At 45.2% G+C, this 12,594-nt stretch overlaps 1 protein-coding gene across 1 annotated transcript; it reads left to right on the top strand.

Annotated features, from left to right (window-relative positions):
* The first annotated feature begins 10,519 nt into the window (after positions 1-10,519).
* On the top strand, positions 10,520-11,326 carry LOC144712367 (B3 domain-containing protein Os03g0120900-like). The gene has a single exon (XM_078586624.1). The coding sequence runs from the start codon at positions 10,682-10,684 to the stop codon at positions 11,267-11,269; it is 588 nt and encodes a 195-aa protein (XP_078442750.1). The 5' UTR covers positions 10,520-10,681; the 3' UTR covers positions 11,270-11,326.
* Positions 11,327-12,594: the final 1,268 nt, after the last annotated feature.

Raw genomic sequence — 12,594 nt, 5'->3', positions numbered from 1 at the left:
GGAAATGCATCTTGAACTTGCTTCCTACTTGTGTAGGTTGATTGAAAGATGGTGAGTTTTGAGATCCGTCAAGTGTGTTCTTGGTGTCCTGAGTGTGTGGGGAGAAGCATTCGAGAAGAGGGAGAACTTACCAACACTTGCAAATTTCCCTGATCCTAGCAAAAGATAAGGATCTAAGGTAAGCCTCTTCGCCTTACATAGCTCTTTTCTCGACATCATAGTTTGCTTAGTTAGGGATTACTATTCACTTTTTAATATCATATCACCTCCTTACATTCCTCTTATATCATCTCTATCCTTTCCATCACGTCGTTCTACATTCAACCGCTATCGTATCGTTCACATTCTCTGTCTCATCCGCATATAGTTATGCAAATTTGTACGTTCACTTACTCTTTTCTTTACTTAATTAAATTAAAATATAACTATTACGTCATTTTACTCAATAGCTTACACATTCTACTCTCGTCTTCATCTCTTCTCGCTTTGATCATCACTATAATAAGAAATTGATTCCTTAATCATCATTCCCTGTGGAAACGATCAGTAATCATCACTAGCTAAATATTTTTTAGTACAACTAAATATATTTTTATTGAATAATCTCAATTACCATTGACAAATTAAAACCCCTACATGAGAATTTCAGAACCTTCATAACCTTTGTGTCAGACTTCATGAAGAACCCCATTTTATCTTGCCAAATAAAATTGGTGTAAAAACCCTAGTAATACGCCCTTCACTCACCTTGTTGATTCTGATATTCTTTCACGAAGATTAGGAAGTAACGACCAACCCTTCTTTGTGTGCTATTTTACCAAAAAAATGTGCTTTGCTCTTGGGGCATTTGGCACGAGATGAAAAAGTGAGAGGGAAGTCCATTAATAAATGCTATTGGGCCATATCTAGTCCATTTCACAAGACTCGAAGACATCCCTCCCCAAAGATATCTACAAGGGTGGTGGAGATATATGTGGATGGCAAGCCAATTACATATTCCATATCTCTGTCCATGTTGATTAAATATAATGTATTAGTTATAATGCACATGTGATAGTTATATAATGAAGTCTATGGATATATGGTCGGGCCTAGTGAATTATGATGAGATAATAATATGAAGATCACTAGGTCTTTAAGCATGTGTTGTAAATATTTATATTTGATGGATACTTGAGAAGGACATCAAAGTTTCTTACTTCACCTAAATGATGAGTATGTTCATTTCCGTAGCTATTAGTGTTGAGAAACAAAGGATACCAAATTGTCAATTAGGTTGATTCATGTCACAGAGTGTGTATGTAGTCTTTGGACTTGAGACACCTAAAACATATTGTGAGTGAAATATTGTACTTTGTCCATGACCTTTGAGTTCCTAATCATGGAACTCTAAAACACTCTGAATTTAGGTGCATCAAGAAGTCTACAAAGACAATTAAGTTGTCAAGATGGGATTTTCTTCCCTCGGTATAAGAGGAGACAGCTTGATGGAGCGCGCCCAGACGACACCGACGAATCGTCATCAGAGCCATCTTCGCCATCATCAGCATCACCGCCAGTCCGTGTCCAGTCCGACCGGCACACCAAAGAAACCATGAAGGCACACGGGTTTCAATACCCCGGGTAGGGCACATCCACGTCCGTATCACCGTGTTTTAAATATCTGTTTTCAGTCGTTTGATTTCATGTTCGTGTTCGTCATGATGAGTTTACCGTACTCATCATGACGCGTCCGTATAGTTGTATTTCATCCGTTGTTTTATTTTGAGTCGTTTAATATTTCTCCATGTTTTTTTTCATTTTTGATGTTGTAAAAGGGGTCCCTTATTGGGCCCCTATGTGTACTGTGTAATGGGTCCATCATGGCCCTATATAAGGCCATGATGGACCACGTATATCTCAGGTCTGGATTTCCATTTTGGCAATTATTGTCTGTATGTTCAGATCTCAGGCTAGAAGAAGGAGCAGAAGAAGAAGAAGAGGAAGGAGAAGAGAAAGAAGAAAAGGAGAGGGACTAGAGAAAGAGAAGAAAGAAGATCACCGCTGAGTCACACTCATTGACGTTCGCGTTGCCCCCAACTCTTCATTGGGACGTCCTACACCTCTGCCGACAAAGTTGGTCGCTGTCCAGTTTTCAGTCGCTGAGTTCATGTCTATTGGGTGGGGTCAACAAGGCTTGTCATTGGGTTTTCTCCAGCATTGCCACCTGGAATTATACTTCTTGATGTGCCCGCGACCCTTGTAGACAGCCAAACCCCATTGTTTCTCTAAACGGGAATGGTGTTCTCGATGCTGGTGATACACTAGTTGAACTTCACAAGGTCTTCTTCACGTGGATAGAGTGGCGGACGCATATCGGCCTAGGTCCACCTCAATGCTGATCTTTGTTGGCTAGAGTCGCGAACGTGCGACCCGTGCATCAGTCTGACACGCGAGCACTGCTTTGCCCGGTCACTTTCTTTCCAAGGCACCACCAACAGGATTGAACCCTGCCGATTGTGCATGTTCACCGCCCCGCACAGCATGTTTGTCTACCAACGGAGCCCGTCGATTGAGTAGTCAAGCCGTCTTGCACAATCATCTCTGCATGTGATCGCCGCAGCGCGATTGCCTCCCATGGTGGTTGGCGCCGCTGACTGCTCACTCCATTGAGTGGTTAGACGTGTGCCTGTAGTGGAACGACGGACACCAGGGGTGATCATCGGTGACCGTTTGCACAGTACGCAGAATTGCGCATCACTGCACTACACTGCTAGTCACACATTCGCGCTCCTCCACCGTGCTTAGTATTCATCGGACGACTCTACTGTCGCTACCGCCTGCGCATCACTGTCGTGATTGTGTCTTCATGAAGGCCAGTTGTACAACCACCGCCCACGTGCTGCCTGCCATTGCTCGCATTCGTCGCCCTGTTCGTCCGTGTCAACCCATCCATTGATCGCACCGTTGGACTTGGTCAATCGCTGGAGCTGCCCCGCTGTTGTACGCCACTCCTGATTCGTCTTCCCGCCATGTCATCGCCGCCGGTCGAGCCAAGCTATGCCCGTCTACGGCACGCCTCCTCCTACATGCCCACACCCCAGCACTCTCTCTCCCACCGCACCTGCCTACACCGACACGTGCACTGATGAAACTCCTAAAAACGAATGCCCTACTGACAAGGTATGCCGTTCCCCTTGCTCGTCAATTATATTACGTCTTTTAGTATATTTTCGACAGCACTCCACTGCACTCGGGGTAGATTAGGTGAGAGATTATTGAGAAAACTATGAGTTGAGCATCTTCCTAGGTATGGACCGAGCCCGTTTGTTACGTGCGAGCCTCTACGGAATTATTTTGTTCGGCGCAGTAGTGGCCATCATCGCTCCAATGAGGATCAGAAGGTCACCGTCACCGACACCGGTCACCCACATCAGAGCTTGGAGTTTGGCGAATCTTCACAAGCCGGGACCAACATGTACATTCTCCAAGGTTTCATCTCATCACGTAGTTACATTCACTTAGTGAATTTACCCGTCGGGCAACGCCATTGACGACGTTCGATATCACAGCTTTTGGAAGATAATGCGGTGAAGTTCTTGGATAAGGTAGTGAAATATTAGAGAAGAGTTCCCCAATGATTTCCAAGCCCAAAAGTACCAACTCAGATAACTGATTAAGGTTTCACAATTGACCATACCCTAAGTCATCCTAGGAGCCTTAAGTGGATTAGGAACTATACATACACAATAGTAGCTGATGGATAGGGTCTACGAGTAAGTCGATACACACTATTTTGTATCTTCTTGAGCACGAGTTGTAGCTTGACACCTTGTGGGCTGGAGTGTCTACCTATCATTTGGGTTTAATTGATATGTCATTAATTAATCTAAATGATGGTATATTTAATTAATTTGAAATGCCAATAAGGGCTTTTAGGGCATTTGAGTCATTAATTAGACTAACAATGGGCCGAGAGGGCTAGTTACCAATGGTCTTTTGGAATGTCACAAAGTATACTTAAAGTTTGGAGAAGGCTCTGAACAAATACACCTAAGCTAAAATTGTTTAGCATTCTTTATCTTCTTCTCCCTTCTTCCCTTGGTTCCTCTCCATTTGTGATGCAATCGGGATGGAGAAATGATGACAAAAAAGTATGAACACAACTCGTCATAGTGAAGGAGGAGAGTCAATGTGCCTTGGGCCGTGTGGATACATCTGGAGGTTGCGCACATGAGCACCTAAAAATGATTGACTCGAGGATTTGAGAAATCATGGATGCAATCGATGCCAAAGGGATTTGATTCAACATTTAATGATGTCCCTTCAATTCCGCTATCACATTTTCGTTGCAAATTGATGCAAGTTTTCATCAAAAGCAAGGCCTGACAATGCAATAGAGGGCTGATCCCTCTTGGTTACATTATTCCTTTCTATTTCACCTAACATCTCTATTTTTTAAAATATGTAATATATTTCTATATTTTTTCCTATGGAGGTACTTTGCAACAAATCATATTTTTTCAACAACATTGCTTCGATGATCTTAGGGGCCCTAGCAACCATGGCCCAAATTAAAAGTAGAAGACCTCTAGCTTGTAGTTTGAGTGGATGTGTAGTTTATATACATATTGGTTTATCATGTAGAATCATATGCGGATGTTGATGAATACTGATGGGTATCTTTCGTTATGCATCAATGACAATAGATGCACTCACCATTGTTCCAAAAGTTCAACAAACTCATGTCAAATATATAGCATATTTGGGTGCTCTAGATAATTCAAATCCGTTTTTTCTATGATCTGATCCATTAGAATGTTTTCATGTGCAGGAATACCCCCATTAGAGAAAAATTAATTTGGGTTGTAAGGCTTACTTTCTAGCCTCGTTTAGAATAGCTACTAGCTCACTAAATTATTGGGAGGTCGAAAGATAAGCATGAGTAAGGTTGGGGGACCGAAGCATATTTTTCGTACCCAGATATGTAGCTTATCAAATTCATTATGACAAATAGAAATGCATAGTAAAAAGTGCATTAAGTCCAAGGGATGGGAAGCGGAACCTTTCTACCGTCATAGTCGACATTTGATGGAGGACCATCCAACAGAGTGGATAACTATTTGCGAATAGCCGCGGCATGAAGCTCGAGCTGACGCCAAAAATCCAAGCTCCAAGTACACAGCCTAACAACGGGCCTCCATAGTTTGATTTTTACTTTTGGTATTTTGCCTTTTCTTTATGAATTGTCTGAAGGGCCATTATGTTTTAGGCCCAACTATTATCACTTTTATCTTGTACGTGTTTGACCTTCAGGAAAAAATCCTCGTCACTAGACATTTTCCCCTAACTCGGCCAACTTAGGCGACCTTCCTATCCTATAAAGGGAGGTAGGTCTAAGGGAAGATAGAAACGCAAAAGAAGATGCACGTCATCTACAACCATCAAGTTCACCACAATCAAGTCACTACCTCCCCTGGAAAAATGACCGTCACCATTGATCGTACCACTTCTTCCCCCATAGAAATTTCATGGAAGATCTTGCAACCACACCAAGTCACCATCACCACCTCCAAGAACTAATTTCTTGGACATCTCGCCGTTGCCAATAACTGTGTCGTCGCTGATTCTTGGAAATCATCACGCAGCCCCAACACCACCGCCATCGTGCTGTTGTGACCTTTCTATGTGCCTACATGTCACGCCCACCTGCACGCCATGCCCGCTAGCCCGCTACCCACCTATGTACCCCACTGCCCATGTGTCGTGCCTACCAGTGCACCACCCGCCAGCGTACCACACCGTCCACATGCCGTGCCTACCAATGCGTCGTCCGCCAATGCACCACGCCGCCCACACATAACGCCCTCCTGTGCGTCGCGCCCATCCGCACACTGCACCTATTTCAAGTCATGCCTGCCCTGTGTGCTGCTCCTGCCGCGCATCATGCTGCCCGCGTGCCGAGCCTGCACGTGTCCACCAGTGTGTTGTGTCGCTTGTGCACCCGCCACAGTGTTGTGTCGTCTATGCGTCGTGCCCGCCTGAGAACCACGCCCGCTTGAGAGCCACACCCGCCAACGCTCTACACCATCCCATCCTGCTATGTGTTGCACTGTCATTCATTTCGTGCCATTTCACTCTATGCAAGCGTCATCCAACTTCGTTGTCATCGACAAATCTTATCTGAAAGATCATTCTACTTGCCATGGACGCCAGATTTTTGGCTCTCAGGTTACACTGTTTCCCCTTTATTTTGTAGTGTCATTACTTGCAGTGTTGTCCTCCGGTTGCTCCACTGCCTGTAATTTCATGAATATTATAGAATTAGCCACCTTCTATAAAGATAGGATCTTATTCTAGGTATCAGATTAATACCATTCTTGAAGAAAGTTGTGGACGCTTGTGGACAGTAGCTTTCCCCTGCTATGTGGCCCTTCAAACCGATTCATTGGGTCATTGGGAGCTTCTCCGCTACCAAGACCCCTTTGTATCATTACCCGATATTCACCTTATAAGTGGCATGTCAACGTATTTCTCATTGGATTTCCAAAACTTCCAGATGTTGGATGTCATCCGCGATGTCTTCCAACGTGTAATTCCCTATGGGAATGACTCTATGTGATGTAAGTACGTGCATGCCCCGACTTGTGGGGTTTTGCCAAGCTCCAAGCCCCGAGCCGGGTTGCCAGTGACAATGATGGTGACCTCCTGACCCTCATCCGAGCGACGATGGCGACTACGGCGCTGAGCGGATTAAATCTGTTGGCGCTCTCACTTAATGGACTGGTTAGGCCGGTACCTAAGAAATCACTCAAGATTTATCCCTCATATTGTATTTTCCTCTCACCTTTCTAACCCGAGAGCGGTTGCGTGCAATTGAGAGATATACTACAGGCGATAAAATTAACTGACGACCTAGAGGACTGGGATACCTTGTAGGTTGTGTCATCTCTATGTCGTCATACTTGTCGGTGCAATAACCGATGCGACCAGACTTGGAGGAGGCGTGCCAGAGACATGCACGATGTTGGTCGACTAACGATGGAAATGCGGCGTCAGGCTGCGTGAAGCTAAGAGAGGAGGACAGGGAGCAAGGGGTGCGATGGGCGCTGCAATAGGTAGTGCAGACGATGCGTGCAGCAACAGAGACGAGGCAGGCTACACGGCCATGCAAGGGCTGGTGGCAGTAGTGCGGCGGGTCGTGCGGCACGCGGGTGGCCGACAATAGAGGCATGAGGTTACATGATTGGCAGCTGACTGCTGGCTGTGTGGGCAACACGATGGGCCACGCAGGCGGCACGGTGAGCAGCATGCGGCTGCGCTACAGCTGGGCGGCACGGCAGGTGATGCACAATTGCGCAATAGCTGGGCGGTGAGGCTGTAGGGCACGTGGGCAGCATGGTAGCTAGGCAGCGCGGACGGCGTGACGGCGTGACGGCTTGCGGTGTGGTGGTTGGGCAGCGTGGGCGCGCAAGCGGCTAGGCGGAGGTGCAGCCTGACGGCACTGGGCAGAGGTGCAGCCTGACAGCATTGGGCGACAGCTCTCCCTCTTCTCCCTTCTCCTCTCCTCTCCTTCTCACTTCTTCTTTCTCTCTCAAGGGGGGCTGGCGGCTGAAAAACTTACAAATGGCAAAAAACACTCATGGAGTTGGGCACCCATCCCCCCTTATATATGGGTCACAATGGCCTCTTAAAGTGGGTCCAGTATGGGGGCCCATTGAACATGGGGTCCCCCATTTTAAGCAAATAAACACTTCTGACTAGGAAAATAAGCATAGGTCAAAACAAAATACAAAAGGGCTGTACCCGAGTAGGGTATGGCCAAAACACAGCAAACACGATAGTAGACCAAAATACAGCGAACACGCGAACAAAACTCACGAGGAAAACAAAATACGGCCACCTGTTCAGCCTTCTGTTCCTGTAAATCGTCCATCCAAAATCATTATTGTTAACATTCCCTCATCAGCCTTGTTCCATCAATCATTCATGACCAAATGATGCAATGGATGACAAAATAGGGATGTTGGAGAGGACAAAATAGACACACACAAAGAGATAGATCCTGACAGAGAGTGAAAGAGAGAGATAGTGTGTGTGAGTGAGATAGGGGGAGAGTGGATGCGAGACTTGGAGAAAGATCAAGAGAGAAATTGCGAGAATAGAGTGAAAGATACTCAAAAACCGTCTTGTTTTGTTGGGTAGATGAGGAAAGGTAACACGTTATAGATGAGATGGGACTGAATATACACTTTTTGATGTCTAAAAGTCATCCTCGTCATCCTGTTCAACAAAAATAATTGTCATTCTCAATGACAGCCATTTTCATCATCAATGTTAAAAGTTGTCCTTATTGATAAGGCTCTCGTCTCTGTAATCGTCGAGTCGATCACAGTGATTATCCACATCGTTCGTAGTCATCATAGTTCAATAATTATCATTGTCCTCATCGATAACATTCCTCATCCTTGTCAATGACCATGATTGTCCCATTGAGAACAGTCATTCTCCCCATCAATGATAGTCCTTGGCTTGCTGAAGGTAGTCATCCTCATCATTAACAAATTGCATGGTTGTCCTTATTTTCCCATCAATGGCAGCTTTGTCATCATGATGATGATTATCATAGAAGTCATCATCATTGACAAAAAATTGTGCTTGAGGGCTACAATCTTTGTCCTCATCGAAGTAAGTCATCGTCCTTGTCAAAGAAGCTTTTATCAACCTTGTCTAAAATCATATAAAAAGTTGTTATCATTTTCATGGAAACAAATTCATAGTTAACGACAATTGTCATCTTTGTCAATGATAGTTGTAGTAGTTGCCGATGAGCATTGTTGTCCTTGTCTATGATAAACTATCGTGATGATGTTGAGCATGGTCTGCTGTTACAGTCATTGCGCTATTTGTCCTCGTCACTTACAGGCGTCGTCCTCACCAATGGCATTCATTGTCCTTGCCAATGTCTATCGGTCATCCTCAATGAATGATCTGGTTCTTGTTAAGAATGCTTCTGTCAATGATGCTAGTCATCTACTATGCTTTGATAATCGTCCGTGTGTTGTTGTACGTATTGTTGCTGTCCTCGTAAGATGTATTAATTGGAGACAACTTAAGATTTATATTTCAGTGTATTAAACACAATTTGGAATATATTTTTTACAAAATTGTTAATCCAACACAAAATTTTATGTATTTCTTGACACTTCCGGGGGAATCTGGCGACTCCTCTCATGTAGGACTATGTGGCCACAGAAACGTCAGATCAAATGATCAGGGACCGTGATAGGTGCCTCTGACAATGAGAGGCTTGGGAGGTTCCGCAATCAGTTTTCCTCTCGGAGGACGCCTATAACGACTTCCCTCTACGTCAGCTCTCACGCAACAAGAAGAGAGAGGTAGATAGATATAGAGAGAGCGAGATAGAGATATGGAAATAAAGAAATAGACAGATCTCTTCCACTTTGGGAGATCTAGTCACTACGTCAGCTCCCATTAAAACAGATGGGAGGTAGACGGAGATAAAGAGGTGGGTAGTGAGAGAGCTCAAGGCATCTTAGTAAACTGAATAGGAGGGGTGCAGAGTTAGGCACCTCAGTGGCCCTCCGCCATACGCCAGCATCCCGTTTTAGATTCATCCTCATTTAAGCCATCGGCGAGACTTCCCTCCAAGTCTCTCTGTCTCTCCGTCCTCGTTCACACTTTCGTTGACCTGGCGTGTCCCCTTCACTCTCACCTGCCATATCGAAAGTTTCAGATATTGCCGAGAGTTGTTACATCTATTATCTCTCTCTCTCTCTCTCTCTCTCTCTCTCCCTCTCTCCGTCTCTCCGTCTCTCCCTCCCTCGCGCTTTTCATCTTCCTTTTTTACTCCACCGTTGACCAGTCTTGTCACCATCACTCTCACCTGCCACATCAAAAGTTTTAGATATTACCGAGCGTTTTTGCATCTATCATCATAATCTTCTTCTTCCTCTCTCTCTCTCTCTATCTCCGTTTTTTACCCTTGTAATTGCCATGACATGTCACCATCTGCTTCACCTGCCAGATCGAACGTTTCAGATGTTACCGAGAGTAGTGGCATCAATCGTCTTCTTCCCTCTGTCGCTCCATCTTTATTTTTCACCCTTGCCGTTGCCCTGGCACGTCACCATTTTTCTCGCCTGCCAAATCGATTGTTTCAGATGTCGCGATAGTTGTTACCTCTGTCATCTTCTCTCTCTCTATCTTATCTCGTCTCAGTGTCCACGGACTATGCCGCAGGCCTGGGTTCCATCCCGGATCGGTCCAATCAAACATCCGTCAGGCTCTTATTCGTAGACAGTTCTGGGTCCCCTAGAGAGCTCATCTCCTTCCTAAGAAACAACTTTCTCTCTCCCCCTTTGACATAGATCCAATCCAACAATAAATTCTAACTCTCTAAATACCCTCGTCTCGGCATCTTTACCTCTGTTCTTATGAACTTTCGAGGAAGGTCCTGCAATTAACAAGCCCTATTGAACCCGGACCAGTCGCAGGTCAAAGGGGGCGATACTAATCGCTTCCTAGTTGGCTGCCCAATCCACAGACTAAGTTCACGACTCTTTTTCTATCTCTCTCTCTCTCTGTGTCAATCTCACTCCATCCACATGTTCCTCCATCGCCGCCTCCGACTGCCCTATATTAAACCGTTTCCCGCACCTCTCTCTCTAACATTTAGCTAATGGGTACCGCGAGAACGAAAGAGGAAGCGGAAAGGCGGCAGCTTTTTCCATCTTCTTCTTCGGGCAGCCCTCGGAGTTCTCTTGAGGAATTCATGTTCGAGAAGGTGGTGACCCCCAGCGACGTGGGCAAGCTCAACAGACTCGTCATTCCCAAGCACCACGCCGAGAAACACTTCCCCATTGACGCTTCTTCGAGCCAGAGCGGCATTATACTCACATTCTTTGACCTCTCTGGCAAGCCATGGCGCTTCCGCTACTCCTACTGGAAGAGCAGCCAGAGCTACGTCATAACCAAAGGCTGGAGCCGCTTCGTTAAGGAGAAGAGGCTCCTCGCTGGGGATGCCGTTTCCTTCTGGAGTGGCGATAACGTGTTGTACATAGACTGGACGCGCCGCCCGGCCTCGCTGTCATCCAATCCCTCCCGTCCAATTCTACCGAATGTGTGTTCTGGGTTTGTGTGTTCTGCTCGCGGCGGAGATGCGTCTCTGAGCTTGTTTCCAAGGGTGAAGAGGGTGAGGCTTTTTGGTGTTAATCTGGATTGCGATTCTGAGGAAGGCGTACCGGATCTTTCTCTTTGTCCTGGCTAGGCCAGTGTTCATGCGACTTTCAGAGAGACTTATTAGAAGTTATTTCGTTATGATCCTCATTTGGCTTTCTACTTTGTTCCGAGTTTTTGGAGGAGAGATACATAGATATATATATATATATGGAACGAGATGAGAAAGAGAGAGAAGAGAGAGAGAGAGACAGAGAGAGAGAGAGAGAGAGAAAGAGAGAAGAAAGAGAGAGAAGAGAGCGAAAGAGAGAGAGAGAGAGAGAAAAGCGAGAGAGAGAGAGAGACAGAGAAAGAGAGAGAGAGAGGAAGAGAGAAGAAAGAGAGAGAGAGAGAGAAAAAGAGAGAGAGACAGAGAAAGAGAGAGAGAGAAAGAGAGAGAAGAGAGAGAAGAGAGCGAAAGAGAGAGAGAGAAAAGCGAGAGAGAGAGAACAGAGAAAGAAAAGGAGAGAGAGAAAAGGAGAGAGAGAGAAGAGAGAGAGAAAAAAGAGAGAGGGAAGAGAGAGAAGAGAGAGAAGAGAGAGAAGAGAGAGAGAAAGAGATAGAAAGAGAGAGAGAAAGAGAGAGGGAAGCGAGAGAGAGAAGAGAGAGAGATAAGAGAGAGAGATAAGAGAGAGAGATAAGAGAGAGAGAAAGAGAGAGAGAGAAAGAGAGAAAGAGAAAGATAGAAAGAGAAAGAGAGAAGAGAGAGAAGAGAGAGAAGAGAGAGAAGAGAGAGAAGAGAGAGAAGAGAGAGAAAGGGAGAGAAAGGGAGAGAAAGGGAGAGAAAGAGAGAGAGAGAGAAGAGAGAGAGAGAGACGGAGACAGGGTGAGATATAAACTGAGGGGGAGACAGAGAGACAGGAGACAAAAAGACAAACAAACAGACTGAAAGATTGAATGAGACGGAGACAGAGAGACAGACTGACTGAATGATTGACGGATTGACATGGGAGAGAGAAGAGAGGGGGAAGAGAGAGAGAGAGGGAGAGAGAGAGAGAGAAAGAGACTAATTGTGATCAATTGGTCAGATTCAACGGATTTGAGCTCAATCTCCCTAAAATCATTAGGCTTGATCTTTATCGAAATGATGGGCTAAAGAGGACATAATTCCGATCACATATTCAGAATAAAATCAAAAAGCCAGAGGAGACTGGAAATAGTTTTCCTCATAAGGAAATAATTCAAAACGAAGGGGAACGTCGACGTCACCGGTCGAAAGAGCTCCGTCACTGAAGGAACGATCTCAATCTCCCTAAAATCATTAGGCTTGATCTTTATCGAAATGATGGCAAAAAAGGACATAATTCCGATCACATATTCAGAATAAAATCAAAAAACCAGAGGAGACTGGAAATAGTTTTCCTCATAAGGAAAATA

The sequence above is a fragment of the Wolffia australiana genome, chromosome 14, assembly GCF_029677425.1.
Source record: "Wolffia australiana isolate 7733 chromosome 14, ASM2967742v1".
NCBI classification, from domain to species: domain Eukaryota; kingdom Viridiplantae; phylum Streptophyta; class Magnoliopsida; order Alismatales; family Araceae; genus Wolffia; species Wolffia australiana.
The sequence above is the reverse complement of the archived record's forward strand: the minus strand, read 5'-3'. Positions and strand labels throughout refer to the sequence as shown.

Excerpts from the sequence above, each read along its gene's own strand:
- LOC144712367 (XM_078586624.1), top strand. The coding sequence starts at position 10,682 with ATGGGTACCGCGAGAACGAAAGAGGAAGCGGAAAGGCGGCAGCTTTTT.